This window comes from Dendrobates tinctorius, unplaced genomic scaffold (genome assembly GCF_039654945.1).
Source record: "Dendrobates tinctorius isolate UK_male_01 unplaced genomic scaffold, ASM3965494v1 ptg000046l, whole genome shotgun sequence".
In the NCBI taxonomy this organism is placed as follows: domain Eukaryota; kingdom Metazoa; phylum Chordata; class Amphibia; order Anura; family Dendrobatidae; genus Dendrobates; species Dendrobates tinctorius.
The window spans coordinates 7,256,255-7,273,635 of NW_027361714.1; the positions used below are offsets into that span (position 1 = coordinate 7,256,255).

The 17,381-nt window shown below is 40.4% G+C and overlaps 1 protein-coding gene across 1 annotated transcript in view; it reads left to right on the forward strand.

The window, feature by feature from the left end:
• Positions 1–14,938, forward strand: part of TAGAP (T cell activation RhoGTPase activating protein) — a 217,662-nt gene extending 202,724 nt beyond the window's left edge. The window contains exons 4-13 of the mRNA XM_073575686.1: positions 3,459–3,500; positions 5,337–5,421; positions 5,515–5,568; positions 7,113–7,179; positions 7,457–7,617; positions 8,666–8,827; positions 9,172–9,281; positions 10,911–11,106; positions 11,577–11,691; positions 13,242–14,938. Coding sequence (XP_073431787.1) covers positions 3,459–3,500; positions 5,337–5,421; positions 5,515–5,568; positions 7,113–7,179; positions 7,457–7,617; positions 8,666–8,827; positions 9,172–9,281; positions 10,911–11,106; positions 11,577–11,691; positions 13,242–14,491 — 2,242 coding nt within the window. The 3' untranslated portion in view covers positions 14,492–14,938. The remainder of the gene's footprint in view (positions 1–3,458; positions 3,501–5,336; positions 5,422–5,514; positions 5,569–7,112; positions 7,180–7,456; positions 7,618–8,665; positions 8,828–9,171; positions 9,282–10,910; positions 11,107–11,576; positions 11,692–13,241) is intronic.
• Positions 14,939–17,381: the final 2,443 nt, after the last annotated feature.

Sequence of the window (17,381 nt, forward strand, 5' to 3'; positions counted from 1 at the left end):
AGGTCCATGTGCCCTCTCTGTCGTTAGTTTTAGTGGGGACTGACTATTGCTCACCTTGACCCCTCCCTACGTAGGACCTACGCTAGGATCAGACAGGGATTAGGTTCCTGCTCGGTGAATTGCTTGCCACAATTCTGTCTCTGAGCTCCTTGGCCAGTTCCATTGACCTCATGATTTCCATTTGGTCTGACATGCACTGTTAGCTGTGAGGTCTTATATAGACAGGTGTGTGCCTTTACAAATCACCTCCTATCAGTTTAATTAAACACAGCTGGACTCCAATGAAGGAGTAGAACCATCTCAAGGAGGATCACAAGGAAATAGACAGTATGTGACTTAAATATGAGTGTCTGAGCAAAGGGTCTAAATACTTATGACCATGTGATATTTCAGTTTTTCTTTTTAATAAATTTTCAAAAATTTCTACATTTCTGTTTTAAAGGGGTTTGAATACTTTCCGTACCCACTGTATATACAGGTGCATCTCACAAAATTAGAATATTATTAAAAATTTAATTTATTTCAGTTCTTCAATACAAAATGTGAAACTTATAAATTAGATAGAGTCATTACAGACTTATGTATTTCAAGTGTTTATTTCTGCTAATGGTGATGATTATAGCTTACAGCGAAAGAAAACCCAAAAGTCATTATCTCAGTATATTAGAATACTTTATAACAGCTTCTTGAAAAATGATTTTAAAATCCAAAATGTTGACCTACTGAAATGTACAGTATATTCAGTAAATGCACTCAATAATTGGTCGGGGCTCCATTACTGCATCAATGTGGAGTGGCATGAAGGAGATTAGTCTGTGGCACTGCTGAGGTGTTGTGGAAGCCCAAGTTGCTTTGATAGCAGCCTTCAGCTCATCTGTTGGGTCTGGTGTCCCTCATCTTCCTCTTTACAATTCCCCATAGATTCTCTATGGGGTTAAGGTCAGGCGAGTCTGCTGGTCAATCAAGCACAGTGATACTGTTGTTTTTAAACCAGGAATTGGTACTTTTTTCAGTGTGGACAGGTGCCAAGTCCTGCTGGAGAAGGAAATTTTCATCTACAATAAGCTTGTCGGCAGCAGGAAGCATGAAGTGCTCTAAAATTTCCTGATAGACGCCTGCGCTGACATTTGTCTTGATAAAACACAGTGGACCTACACCAGCAGATGACATGGCTCTTGAAACATTCATTGATTGTGGATACTTCACTTAGGTGAAGTGAGTTTATTGGCCATGAACTCGCAAAAAGGTGAGGAGTATTGTTGTTTCTTTTTTTTACCTCTTTTGCAGATGATGAGGGCATCAGGGGAATGAGCAACTATGACAACTATGGTTTAATTAAGAATATTAAAGGAGTATGTGCCTTTATTTCAATTAAAAGACTTTTTTCTGGGTTTCTGAGTTTTCTTACAATGTGACTATGGGGCTAGTAATGGAGACGTCTAAATGACACCTCTCCATTACTAACCTGGGGGCTTGATGTCACCTGACAATAAAAAGGTGACATCAACCCCCCCAACTATCACCCTACTTGCCACTGCTATAGGACAAGTGGGAAGAGCAAGGCTAAGTGCCAGAATTGGCGAATCCTACAGATGCTCCTTTTCTGGGGTGGCTGAGAGCTGATGTTTTTTGACTGGGGGAGCCAGTATTAATGGCCTCTTCCTAGGCCATTAATATCAGCCCGCAGCTGTCTGCATCGCCTTTGCTGGTTATTAATTTTAGGGGGACCTTACATCATTTTTTTGGGGGGTCCCCCATTTTAATAAAGGCTAATTATACAGCTGTGAGCTGATATTAATAGCTTGGGAAGCTCCATGGTATTACACCCTTCCCAGGCTATAAACATTGGCCCCAAGTTGTCGGCTTTCCCGCTCCTGGTTATGAAAATTGAAAAAGAAAAAGAAAAATAATATTTTATTAATTAATTACATGTACAGTAATTTGCACACACACTGTGCTAATTGTTTTTGTCACAGACATCTACATAGCTACCTATCCTACAGGGTGGGCCATGTACTGTATATGGATACACCTAAATAAAATGGGAATGGTTTGTGATATCAACTTCCTGTTTGTGGAACATTAGTATATGGGAGGGGAAAAACCTTTTAAGATGGGTGGTGACCATGGTGGCCATTTTGAAGTTGGCCATTTTGGATCCAACTTTATTTTTTCCAATGGGAAGAGGGTCATGTGACACATTAAACTTATTGAGAATTTCACAAGAAAAAAATTGGAGTGCTTGGTTTTAGCATAACTTTATTCTTTTATGAGTTATTTACAAGTTTTTCTTTGCTTACAGCCATTGACATGTCACAGAGGTTAACACGTGAGGAGCGGATAGAAATTGTGTTGATGTCTGGTGAACGCAGTACCTGGGTCATTGTAGCAGGTTTCAATGCAAGACACCCTATGCAAGAAAACTGTCTCCATTCCCATTTTATTTAGGTGTATTCATATAAATGGCCCACCCAAAAAATTTGCCTCATCACTGAACATAATGTTCTGTGTAAACTGAGGGTCCTGTTTCAATTTTTGTTTTGCCCATTCTGTAAATTCAGCTCGCCTATCTGGGTCATCCTCGCTGAGATGCTGCAGCAGTTGGATTTTGTAAGGGTACCATTTGTGAGTAGCTAATATCCGCCGAAGGGATGTTCGACTTCAGTTTCAGCTTGTAAGGGCTCATACTCACTTGCGAGAGACTCGCACGATTCTCGTGCGAGTCTCTCGCATGAAAACCTGGCACTGCCGCAAGCACTCGGACTGGAGCATGCGGCTATATGCGGCTATATGTATTTCTATGTATTTCTATGCAGTCCGAGTACCGGTGGCACAGCCAGGTTTTCATGCGAGAGACTCGCACGAGAATCGTGTGAGTCTCTTGCAAGTAAGAATAAGCCCTAAGAATGAATTTTGGATGTAAGTATGCATGTTGGTCAATAAGAACTGTTTAGCTTTTATGTTTTTTGACTTCACCCCTTGAAATGATGTTTTGTCATTTGTGATTTTAGCTGTTGACATTTTTGTTCCCACTACCATTGACGACATTCACTACAGAATTAATGTTATTATTAATCGTTATTATATCCAATGGTAATAAAGATTTTTAATGGTAGGATTTAATGCTGTGGGTGTACGCTGTGCTTTGTTTGTGGTAGCAGATTGTAGGCCGTGATGTCATGGGTGCTTATACCTGCCTACGGTCATGGTTTCCATTAGTAGAATTACCTCGGAGCAGTAGTCCCCTGTTTGAGAGAAGAGGAAACAGGCGTGTTTTGTAAAACAGTGACTTTTGCAGAGCAACCCATGATGATGCTTCTTCCTGTCTCCGTGACTCTTGTGAATTTCCACCTGCCCCCTACACAAAATAGGAAAGCGTGGAGAACACTTTAGTCCTCTGTACACGCTTGGCTACTTGGCGCAGGATGGTCGTGAGCCTTGTCTCTTCTTTCTTACAGTTCCAGTGAAGTGAAGGAACTCTGGCTGGACACACTTGTGTGGTAAGTGGAATATATGATGTATGAAAATATGGAAAGTCTTGAAGAGGGTAATATATATATATATATACATTAATATGGCAAACATCTACATCAAAGCTTTGTCCAAATGACAGATTTCCAAGCAGACAAGCTATTAACATTATGATTATTATTAGTGATTTTTATTTATACTGTAGTTTACATGTCACCTACCTAGTCTATGGTGCTGTATGCATAGACAACAAGTTATCCCTAAGTACAGTACATCTAGTCATATTATTAACCCCTTCCTTATATTTAAATACATCCACCTTCCATATCTCATACTTATCTATGTTAGTTGTCGCTTATGGTGAGAAAATACCAGTATCTGCTGTGGATTACTATAACTACACACGGCTTGCGGTGTATAACGTGTGTTCACGCTCAGTGTCCAGAATATATGACGTCTATCAGTCTGTGCGGCTTCACGTGGACCTGTATATTACAGATACGTAATGATGGCTATTTAGAATGATTGTTTCTGTAGTGGTTCTATGTGACTTGTATTACTCTGACTATAGATCTGGGTGTTATGGCTGCACGAGTTCTCGTCTCTGATAAGCAGCTGGAACAGAACACAGTGTGCCCTGTCTAACGCGCCAAACTTTGTTTTGTAGATCTGTTATTCTGATTGTGGTTGTCACCATGGGAGTTGCTTTGCGGTTGAAATAATTCACAACAGCTCTGATCACCTGCAGCCATTCAAGCGACACCATGTAGAAAACATGTTTTTTTTTAGATTATAATTAATATTCTAAATGAAGATAGTAAAAAAAGGAGAGCAGCACAGCAACAACAAATCCTTCCATGAGGTTGACTAATGAACGTGATAGATGAAAGCAGGACTCCAACAGGTTCTCAAAAATTAGTGATGGAGTCACCCACTGTAGCAGGTGTCCGATATACAGGAGAATCAATCACTTGTTTTGACGCTGCTTTCATCTATCATGTTGGTGGTAAGATGTATTGTACTCTCTAATGAGCCCCAGAAAGTGCCTGGAAAAATGAACAAGCTTATGTATACGTATGTAATGCACAGTATAACGGTGGTTTGTAGAAAAAGCAGGGTGCAAAAATGTAATAATGTCCCAGATGCCATTTTTTTTTACAAGTGTGAGAAAAATGGTCCCAGTTTCATCAGTGATTTTGTTTGTAGGTTTAGCAAATTTTCAGTAGAGATTGGTTTGAGTATCATCAGTTTTTCTCAGATGGAAAAAGAAAAAAAGGTTTCTCCACCTTCTCCTATCTAACAGTCCGTAAAAAATGTACAGCACACAGATGGCATCCAAGTTTTTTTTTCACTGCTCCATACACTTGCATTGCCGATTTTGATCTGACATTTCGATCACGATCAGACAAGATTTTTACGTGGGCCACTCGGTCTGATACAAAAAGATCAGACATGTGAATAACCCAACACACTATACTAGGTAGAAGTTTGATCTGTGAAAATCACTTTAAAATCTGAATGGGGCCTTAGTAAATGTGTTTTTATTTTATTATGACAAAACTTATAAACTGTTATAAGATTAAACTTTCGCAAAAAATGTAGTACCAACTATAACCATCAGGTGGCAGAAGATGAAGAATTTTCAATGAACACATTGCACCATGTATTTCATATATAGGAAACATTTACCATACTATGGGTAGAAGAGTGTTTGCTCTTTTCAGTTTGCAGTTCTCTTTTTTCATAATCCATGGTAAACATTTTATATTTTGTGATTGTTTTGCATATAATGTAAAGACGCAGGTTAGCGGTCTCCTCTAGTGAACAGTCCCTGTAACAGCTAACCACATGATTTCTGCTCACAGGCAGATAAGAGAAGTCGGTGGCATTGAGGGTACGGCCGCCCCTGGTCCAGGATTACTAATGAAGGTTCTAACCGGCTGCAATGCTGTGAGTATATGGCTTCTTTCCATATCTGACATTTATGTACAGTTCACACACAGACATCATCCTTACATAATCCCTATTTTATTTCCATTGTAGTCTAAGGCTCTTGTTGCCAACAACATGGATTCCCGAATTGAATGTCACACAGAGGTGAGTCATTGACATATGTTATGTATGTGTTGTGAATGGAGGAAGCAACCATTAATACTTCGTCTTGTAAGTGAAAGAGGCAATAACGTCTCATTTATTCATAGAGGTGTGCTAAAAAGCCATCAGACAGTCAAGAACATAGAGCGGCACTGCAGATTAGATTATCCACTGGAGAGCGGGATTAGGATTATAATATGCACAGGATTGTTCGCTCAGGACAAAGCACTCATCTCAGTATCAGTTTCTAAGAGTTACTTGATTAACCATAATAAAAAAAATGTAAGGGATGTATCACTCACATGTAAATAACGTTCTGTCAAACAATAAAACTTCCTGACATTCTGGGAGGATAAACTCTTCCCACTTTTTAAGGCTAGTTTCACACTTGCGTTAGGAGGCACAGCACATGGCCGCCATGCAGCTCCGCCCCCTGCCTTGCCCCCTCCGGTCAGCTCCTCCTATGGGCGTATGACCCTGCATGCGACCTGCGTACCCTATCTTTAGCATTGGGTACACAGGCCATGCGCTGGTATGCTTTTGGCGGTACATGCGCCCTTTTGACGGTGCGCCGACATGCGCCAAACGCACTGTGTTGCATTTTGGTGCGCTCGGCACACCGTCAAAAGGGCGCATGCGCCGCCAAAAGCATACCAGCGCACAGCCTGCATACCCAATGCTAAAGATAGGGTACACAAGTCGCATGCAGTGTCATGCGCCCATAAGAGGAGCTGACCGGAGGGGAAGGGGGCGGAGCTGCACAGCGGCCGTGCCCTGCGCCTCCTAACGCAAGTGTGAAACTAGCCTAAGATCTCCGCTTTCTGGTTGCTAAAAATCCTTGTCTAGTTTATTAAAAGAAATAGTTCAGTCTTCGGATGCAAATTTATTGACAGCAAACAGAAATGTTGAACTGATACCCAACGGCTAATGCTTGATAATAATAATATTATAATACGCTTCTAATATCCTGCACACTGTAAAAAGAAACTGAAAGCATTCCTCTTGTTTTATGGGAATGAAAGACAAAGGGTAAATTAAAATGATGCCAGATTTTATGTATTATGGGCTGTTTGACCTTACTATATAGCTATTATTAGTTAGTATTAAGCCGTCTGTTCTTTTATTACTTTTTAACATGTTTTCCAGTCTTTACTTTAAAAGCCTAAATGAAAGTGAACCTGTCAAATTGAACATTCAGTTCAATCTGCAGGTAGCAGAGTATAAAGCAGTAGCAGACGGATGTGTTGGGAATAGTGGTCGCTCATTTTTTGTTGAAGAGTCCAGTAATTGCTTCTATCCAGTGATTTACAGAAATCTATGTATTCACCCTTACACAGGGAAGACTGTCAATCACTGATTAGGATTGTTTTCCCATAAAAAAAGATAAAAAAAAATTATCCACCCATCCATCCACCCATACACCCACCCAACCATCCATCCATCCAAGCTTCTGCTGCCCATAGATCTGTATATGTAATGTACCAGTTCCCTTTAGTTGTCTGAACAGTATTTTCTCCTATCTTATATTTTCTTCTTTCTCTTTCCAGGCAGATGCCAAGAAATTCCAATTATTGGCAGACATGATGAGTGAGGAGGGCATCTGCCATGTCATTGGTGAGTAAAATCAGCCCTTGCTGTATTAATTCATGCTGAATATAATTAAATTATTTATTACAACAATCCAACAACTGTACAATAAACTATACATGTGCAAAAGAAAGTTTATGCAAAATAAGCAGTTAAAGAAAATGATAATGATTGGCACATTGTCAGAGTAGGTAGGGTACCCAGCGTTTGAAAATCATAGAATTGGATTTCCTGGTGTAATAAGTTTAAGCAGAATATTTCTTCTGTGGATTCATTGGTGTCTTTTCTCTCTTGGACTGTCCAGAAAGCAACAAGAAAAGGAAAGCCGTCATCTCCTGGCCCTTCATTTTCAGACGCAGTTCTACACTCTCAGAGTCTTCAAGTCCACCAGAACTGACCATGCCTTTATTTGACCAGCCCTTGTCCATTATCTGCGAGGAAGACATCCTTCCTAAAGCAATATTTGTAAGTAGCAATTCAAGGGGTTGTATGAAATAGCACGACTCTTGTGTGTAAGCTGTGTCTGGTAATACAAACCTCCTGACAAAGTAGTTGCTTCATATGTAGAAATCTAATGTGCCCCCCCATTTAAAAAATGTAGATTTTAAATTTGATGTTTTGGTGATACTCATTTATATATAGATACTAGCTGAAGAGCCCGGTGTTGCCCAGGCATAGTAACTAACTGTGGCTAGTTCTAACAAATTATAATGATTATCCTCCATCCCATAGTCCCGTGCCCATATACCCATCACACATCCTCCATCCCATAGTCCAGTGCCCATATACCCATCACACATCCTCCATCCCATAGTCCAATGCCCATATACCCATAATACATATCCTCTATCCCATAGTCCCATGCCCATATACCCATCACACATCCTCCATCCCATAGTACTCTGCCCATATACCCATCATACATATCTCCAATCCCATAGTCCCATGCCCATATACCCATCATACATATCCTCCATCCCATAGTCCAGTGCCCATATACCCATCACACATCCTCCATCCCATAGTCCCATGCCCATATACCCATCATACATATCCTCCATCCCATAGTCCAGTGCCCATATACCCATCACACATCCTCCATCCCATAGTCCCATGCCCATATACCCATTATACACATCCTCCATCCCATAGTCCCATGCCCATATACCCATCAAACATATCCTCCATCCCATAGTCCAGTGCCCACATATACCCATCACACATCCTCCATCCCATAGTCCCATGCCCATATACCCATCATACACATCCTCCATCCCATAGTCCAGTGCCCATATGCCCATCATACATATCCTCCATCGCATAATCCAGTGCCCATATACCCATCACACATCCTCCACACATAGTCCCATGCCCATATACCCATTATACACATCCTCCATCCCATAGTCCAGTGCCCATATACTCATCGTACAGAGGGCAAATGGATGATTGGGGCAATTATACACAAGTCTATACATGCAAATAAATAACTTTTTCTATGATTTCCCTTTAGGAAATATTAACTATCCTGAGAGTGCAAGGTCCACAGACGGAGGGCATTTTTCGCAAAGCAGCCAATGAAAGAGCTCGCAAGGAACTCAAAGACAACCTGAACTATGGAAGAGACTTGGACTTGGAAAAAAAATCTGTGCACCTTCTCGCTGTAGTGTTTAAGGTAGACCTGACTGGTCTTCACGTTACCATTTCTTCCTTTGTGAAGCCTAAAATTATTGCTAATGCTTCCTGTAGAAAAATCTAGTTATGTCATCTTGTAAGAATCATTGTCCATTAGGGAGCATGGTCCTAAATTATCTAAACACCTTGGCTAAAGCAGAGTAGTTTGTTGAGATGCCACCATTGTACCTAGCACCTCCGAGACCTCATGCCCTTGCTATACAGAACCACTAGTCTCTATAGAAGTAAATGTCAGCTATTTCAGTATCCTGCTTTGTTCATGATAAATCTATTTGCCTATTTTTGTTATTTTTTTTAGCTAAAATAATATTCTCTTGTTATCAGGATTTCTTAAGAGGCATCCCCAACCAGCTCCTGTCATCAGATCTGTACAACAAATGGATAAGTGCATTGGAGAAGGTGAATTTGGAAGAGAAAGTTGAGGAGATGAAATGGTGAGCGAGAGTAATCTTTGTTAGCCACAATATTTGCCTAGCGTATTGGAGCCACACTTACAGTATGGCCTGATTCATCATCATTGGCATTTTTCATTTAAGTCAATTTTCTTTTTTTGTCTTGTATTCACTGACATTTCTTGTGCCGGACTCTTCGAAATGTCGACTCCGATTTCATTTTGAGCAAAATAAAAAATGCTCTTGATTTTTATCTTCAACCCCTTATCAGATTTTTACAACAAAAGTCGCATGATCCTCTTCATGTGGAAAAATGTGTTGAAAAATTTCTGAAGTAGATAAAATCAGTCCATAAGGGATCCCCCATCCACTGGATTATATCTCCTCAAATAATTGGCGAATTTTTAAAAAGTCGCAATTAATAAATCAGCCGAAAACATTTGGACCCTCAAAACCCTGTCCCCATAATGAATAAGATAAAAAAAGAAACTCAAAAAATCCATATATATATAAAGCTGAGTGTATGTATGCGTGTGTGTGTATGTATCAAGCCGTGCCCACTCCACATAGCCACACTCACTCCACACGCAAAGCATCAGTGCGCGGCAGGCGCAGACCACATCTAACCAGAATACTACCCCTAATATCCCACATGAACCCGTCAGAGCCACCGGACTACTACCCCTAATTTCCCACATCATCCATCCCGGGCTCACCGCCCCCCGAGCACATCCCGGGCTCACCGAGCACATCTCAGGCTCACCGCCCACCGAGCTTATCCCAGGCTCATTGCCCCCCAAGACACCTTAGAATTCACCTCACCTGACAGCTCCAGAGTCTGCTCCTGACACCGCGGCCTTCTATGTGCAGAACCGAGCATCAGGGGTGGGAGCTGCCACGCTGAAATACTTTGTGCTGCGAGGTCACTGTGCCTCCACTGTGTACAGATGGGAGGGAACCTGCGAGACGTACAAGTATATACTATATACAGGAGGAGATGACATACAGGTATACACTATATACAGGAGGAGATGACATGTAGGTATATAATATATACAGGAGGAGATGACACACAGGTATATTCTATATATAGGGGAGATGACACACAGGTATATACTATATACAGGGGAGATGACATACAGGTATATACTATATACAGGGGAGATGACTTACAGGTATATACTATATACAGGAGGAGCTGACTTACAGATATATACTATATACAGGAGGAGATGACATATAGGTATATATTATATACAGGAAGAGATGACATATAGGTATATATTATATACAGAAGGACATGACACACAGGTGTACACTATATACAAGAAGAGATGACGTACACCTACAATTTATGTGCAATATAATCATTATAATTTTCTATAAACATGAACATGTCTATTTGTAGCTTTTCCCTTATTATACAATAAACAGAGGCCAAAAATGTGATGTGAACCCTGTCCTATGCTTTTTACCATTGTTTCAGCAAGCTCACACTGGAAATACCAGACGGTTTGAAATTGAAAGGGAGTTTTTGATGAAAATTTTTGAATTTAGTTCCTCTTTCATAAGGAAGTTTTCTTTAGTTTCACGTTTGCTGTGGAAGTTTTCAGAATGGCTGAACTAAGATTGCGCAAATGCTGAATTCTTTCTTTTTCTCTTTTTTTGCAGGACTGCAGAGAAATTACCAAAACCAAATCTTATTTTGCTGCGACACTTGATCTGTGTCCTCCATCATATTAGTAAAGCTTCAGACATAAACAAGATGGACTCCAGAAACCTAGCTGTCTGCATTGCGCCAACCATGCTTATCCCTCGGGTTGATAAGAACCTTCCCTTAGAAACTCAAATGGAGCTAAATGAGAAGGTAAAAGAACACTACAATGAATGTATAAAGTATAGTAGACTAGAAAAGGAGTGGCACCACTGCTTAGATCAGCAGGACCTGTGATAGTGACTTTATATAGCGCCAACATGACTGCCGCTTACAGCACAAAATCAAATGCATAAAAAAGCTATTGTTGTATTTCAATCTGCAGCTTTAGTCAGTTCCCAGCTATTTAATCCTGAACCAGAGTTACTGTTTATACCTGGGATAGTTATATGACTCTTCCAAGCTTCTCGTTCCTGTTCTGCTTCTTAATTTGCTCAGTGCCTACAGATTCAGAGCCCAATTGCTTATTCTAGCTTTTTCGACAACTTACCCTCCACCTCATCCAAGAGCTTGGGGTATGTGTACAAGAGGCTGTGCTGCACTAAACACCATGAGGACAGTTTTAATCACCAAACAACTTCTTTACCGTTTAAGCTTACTTTTATATGCCTTTATTTTAATAGGTCACAGCTGTGGTTGAGTTCTTAATAGATCACTGCTTTGAAGTGTTTGGTGAAAACATATCACAGTTAATCAGCACTTTCGAAGAGAATTCCCTAGAAAACATTCATAGTCCAGGTGGGTAAATAGGGCAATCAAATTATACAGATGTAACGTACAGAGTTGAGCAAAAAAAAAATTGCATTGTCCTGGTCTAGCCTACATTTTGGTAGTCTGCGGCAGCTGGACCAGGAAAACTAGAACTTTTTCTGCTGGTGCTTGAATGCTGGCATCCCAGTCCCCGCAATATAATGGTTCATACACACCAAACATGTAAAGGTTCATTTTTATTTAAGTGGTGAAAAAAAATTCCAAAGTTTGCTAAAAAAAATTGTGCCATTTTTCGGTACCCATAGGGTCTCCACTTTCCATGATCATAGATTGGGTGAGGGCTTATTTTTTGTGTACTGAGCTGATGTTTTTAATGATACCATTTAGGTGCAGATAAGATATTTTGATCACCCGTCATTGCATTTCAATGCAATGTTGCAGCAATTAAAGAAACGTAATTCTGCCATTTTGACTTTGTTTCTCACTTAGCGATCCGGTAATTTTTTTTTTTATATTGATAGATCAGGTGATTGTGAATGCAGCGATACCAAATATATGTATTTTTGATCTTCTTTTCATTGTTTTATTTTGAATGAAGCAAAAGGGGGGTGATTTGAACTTTTTATATTTTTTAATTCTTTAAATATTTTTAAAAACATTTGTTTTACACTTTACATGCTTCAATAGTCTCCATGGGAGACTAGAAGCTGCAGTTATCCGACTGGCTCTGCTACATACAGGCGATAATGAGATCGTCTGTATGTAGCAGAAATGCTCACTTGCTATGAGTGCCAACCACGGGGCAGTGCTCATAGCAATATGGCTTTGACAACCATAGAGGTCTGCTGGAGGCATTTAGTTGTCATACCAACCCACTGGTGATTCGCGATCACATGATGGGGTCACAGATGAGTGGGATTTCCGGTGCCCTTGCCAGAAGCGCGAGTTAAATGCCACTGTCAGAGATTGACAGTGGCATTTAACTAGTTAACAGCAGTGGGTGGATCGCAATTTCACCCATGGCTGTTGCAGGGCACATGTCAGCTGTGCATATCAGCTGACATGTGCCCGGAAAGGTGTGGGCTCAGCGCCGGAGCCTGTACCAAACAGGGGGAGTCTGACATCGGTGTACTATTATGCCCAATATCAGAAAGGGGTTAAGAGGTGGACACACGCCCTAAGCGCTTTGACTGGAGACCTGTGTGCGATGCCAAGGTTCTGGGACACTGGAGAAAGAGCAGAGGAAATAGCTGGGTGGTCGAGGTGGTGGGCATGTTGGCATCCCTGCCGGGAGAAGGGGTAGGAACCATGCAGGGACACCAACTTTACAATTGGTGAGTTTGATCCATGACTCTGATCAAAAATAGACATGACTTCATGATTTTGTGTGGACCATTTGGTCCACAAAAATACAAAGACATGTGAACAACCGCATAAACTGTAATAGGTACGGGTTCTATCCACACAGATAGAACTCACATGAGAAAAACTGACATACAGTATTACTTAGTGGTAAGGAATTAAAATTGTGCGTATACTGTATGAAAACTAAGAAAACACATTTTGTCTTTTTGCAGAATTGTCTCTTCATCAGAATGACTCAGCCTATGACAGCCCTGGCCCGGAACAAGCTAGCACTTTCACTCGACACCACTGTGGACTGCAAATACACAGCAAAAGTGAAAATAAGGAGGTCAAAATACACCATGATATGCCTCTTTCAGTTTTGCCTATATGCCACTTTAAAAATGAACTCAGCAGCATGGACAGAAGATCATCTGAGCCATTCATTTATCCTTCAGAGAATGATATGTCAGTGACAGAAAGGAAGCTAACCAGAAGTCATGATGATGTTACCATCAGGAAACAATGGCTGCATTGTAATGATAAGATGCCCACTATTTCCCCTGAGAAATACTGTGATCGAGCTTTATATAAGAGGAATATGCCAAAGGGTCTGACAATTGATAGCAACTGTGACCCAAATACCATTGATGACTCTTTGATCAAAGCATGCTCAAGCTGTTCCCTTGACAGCTCTTGCTCAGACTGCTCTGTATTTACAAGCTCTCCACTTGTATCTCCCTTACACTCAAAGAAAAATGATTTGCTGAGGCACAAATCTTTATCCATAAAGTGCAATGCCGTAAATGATATGTTTAAACCAGGGCGAGAAATCAAGAAACACTCAAATTCTTTTTGCTATGTAAATCACAAAAAATTGATAACCAAAACACAAAGCTGGGGCCCTGGCGGAGATAATGCTGAAGGATTACAACAAAATGGATTCAGCAAGAGTTTTCGATATAGGAGCCAAGTGGATTGTAATGATTCCCAGGTCACAAAATTCCGACAACCACACGTCGTAAGAAAAAAATCTCCTTCTGCTCGGAAAATATCTGTAGATGAAGTGTTCAGGATGGTAGACCAAAGAAATCCTGGAAAACCTCCCTCATACGAAGAAGCTGTCTATAAAAGTGTAACCTCTTACAGTCATAGCATGACTGTCCAAACCATGAGAGACAGTGTGTCAAATAATGGCTGCCTAACACCAGACATTACTAATGGACATTCAACAGATTCCATCAACATGGAGAACCCTGCTCATAAAGACAATAGACCAAGATCTGTTAACGACCTAAAAACTCAAAGTGCTTGTGAACCAATTCAGCCAATTTCTCAGCCTGAGAGGGTAAAATCAGGACTTGTCAGAACCAAGTCGGAATCCAGACAGAAGAGCAAGCACGAAAGTATAAGTCGAAGGTGCAGTCAGCCCATCTTTGAGATTTATGATCAGATACAATATGCTAAGGAGTCCTATGTTTAGTCTGTCTAATTGGTATAATTGGTATGTTGTCAATACTGTAAATTAACACGTACTGTAAAAAAAATCATGGTTTTTGTATTTCTGTGTGGGGTGCCTGTTATGTTTACTACTTAAATTGGTGGCAGAAATTTGTTTTTAAAAAAATTACTGATTTCTTGTTTGGCAACATTGTGAAAAGAAATGTTGGACAAGCGGTAATTTATTTAGTGTTCATTTTAGAACTAGTACGGCTAGACAGATGTAAAACTCTTCTCTTCATTCCCTTTTGTACAATGTTCTCAAGCTAAAATGTCATGATGATATTTATATGTTTGTTTGTCCATGTTTACTATACCTTATCATATTCACAATGCCACATTAGATTTTAATGTGCCTTTTTAGATAGAAGTCAAACGATGGTTTGATGTATTGACACTACATTAAAGCACTTTTTTACTGTTCTCTGAATTTTCTGGTATTGTCGTTTTAACTAATTGTATTAAATGGTGAATTACACAGCACCTTTTGAGACCTTCCACTTAAAGAGGACCTTTCACCAGTTTTAGCATGTTGAACTGGCCACATCAGAGAATAGTGGCTATAGAGATGAGTAAAACATAGTTTTTATCTTTCAATTTTTCATCTCTGCGGAGATTTTAGCTTGTAAAGTTCAAGTTGTAATTTATGATAAGTTCAAGAAATGAGATTCTTCTTTGGGGGTGTGTATTTCTTCCACTGCATGAGGATGACCAATCATAATCAGGAGGCATCATGCAAAGGAAAAATTAACACACCGTCAGAAAGTGAGAAGAACATGCCTTCTCCTGTGGAATGTAAAAATAGACAGCACTTCTCTCCGTCCCGATCTCTGCAGCTACTGGATAGAAAGCAAAAGCAATGAACTGGAATGTAGGTTGGCATGAATAGGGTTACTGTGAGGTGGTGGGATACTGCATGCACACCATCTTACATTCCAGTTTATTGCTTTTGCTTTCGGTTTCAGTCTCTGCACATTGTGCAGATAGAGGCATCCATTTTCTTTGAGCTGGAAATTATGTTAAAAAAGCTCCCCACTGCTGGGTGTCCATTAGTTCAGGGCTCGGTCCTGCTCATCCCTTGTTCTCACAAATGTCATTAGACACATGGTAAGATTTTAATGCTAGATATTAGGACAGCCCGTATAGGGTCACCAGGGCATTGTGGGATGGCTTTTGTTTTTTTGATAAAAAATGTTAACCAAGTCCCCTATATTATTTTCTTTCACTGTTGCTATGTATTTATTTACTGCAGAGTAGTTGCTAATTTTGTTTTTCTCTTGAGCTACTGGATAGAGTAGAGCAGAGTTGAGTGTCATTACAAGCTTTTTTTGCGATTTTAGTGAATCAAAAGAGTTCAAACACATGTGGAAACGCAAATTTCAGGAAATTTTTAACATTACATGTTCCTTATATTATATACTAACTAAGACAGAACAGTGTATCAATAAAGAATATGCTCCTTTGGGAAGTTTATTATGCAAATTGCCTCTTTCAAGAGGAAGAAGACTTGATCATCTCTCCTAAGTCATATTGCAAGCCTGGTTAAAGGGTTGATAATGACTTGTAGGATTGCTAGATTGCTAGATTCAAGTCCTCCTCACCTCTAAAGAGGCAATTTGCATATTAAATTTCCCAGAGGAGCATTGCACGGCGAATAAGTCTCCTTATATTGGCATGCCAGAGCCGGTATGTCACTCTCCACAAGGCGAAACGTTACCCCTTGGACCTAAGTCCAGAGCCTTTCACCTAGCCAAATCAGTTCTCATACTTTGCACTAACAAGTAGAGATGAGCGACTTTACCTTTTTTAGGGTCGAGTCAGGTTTCATGAAACCCGACATTCGCAAAAGTCGGGTCGAACAAAATCGGCCGACTATAGGTAAAAGTCGGAGGCCGACTGAACACGAAACCCAATGCAAGTCAAAGGGGAAGCAAAGTCGGCAGGGAGTGGAGGACAGTAAACACACCTACAGTGCCCATTTCAATGCCAAAAACATCAATTACTGAAGCTTGTCAACCTTAATTTACTTCATAATAATAGTTACGCATTGAAAACTGGTGGTTATTTGGCTAAAGTTGTGGGGTGGGAAGGGCTGGCTCCTGGTTTTCGTGTGCCCTGAGCCATAGAGTGTCAGTGCGCCCCTTTAACACATACCACAACTCATGATGGTCCGATACAGCTCAGAAATATAGGTATAGTACAATGGCAAATACTTCACTGCTTACATGACATGACTGATCTATTTTAAATTGTACAATAGCTCAAAAAAAGGACAGCATATTACTCCATTCAGTATTATGGCCACCACATTGTGCGCCATACAGAATAATCAGCCCCATATATTTCTCCATACAGAATAATTGGTCACATATAATGTTCCATACAGTATATGATGAGCTCCACATAATGCTACAGTATATGATGGTCCCCAAGGATGATGCTCCAGTGTATTATGGGACCAAATAATGCTCTATATATAATGGGCTCCATTTCTAATGCTCCAGTGTATAATGGGCCCCCTAAATGCTGCTCCAGTGTCTGATGTCCCCAACCTGGAATGCTCCAGTATATGATGGGCCTCATGAATGATGCTCCAGCGTATGATGGGCCCTAATAATGCTCCATGTATAATGGGCCCCATTTCTAATGCTCCAGTGTATAATGTGCCTCATAGATGCTGCTCCAGTGTCTGATCTGCCCCTTTTATAATGCTCCAGTATATGATGGGCCTCATGGATGATGCTCCAGTGTATGATGGGCCCAAATAATGCTCCATATATAATGGGCTCCACTTCTAATGCTCCAGTGTATAATGGGCCCGGTAAATGCTGCTCCAGTGTCTGATGTCCCCCATTTGGAATGCTCCAGTATAT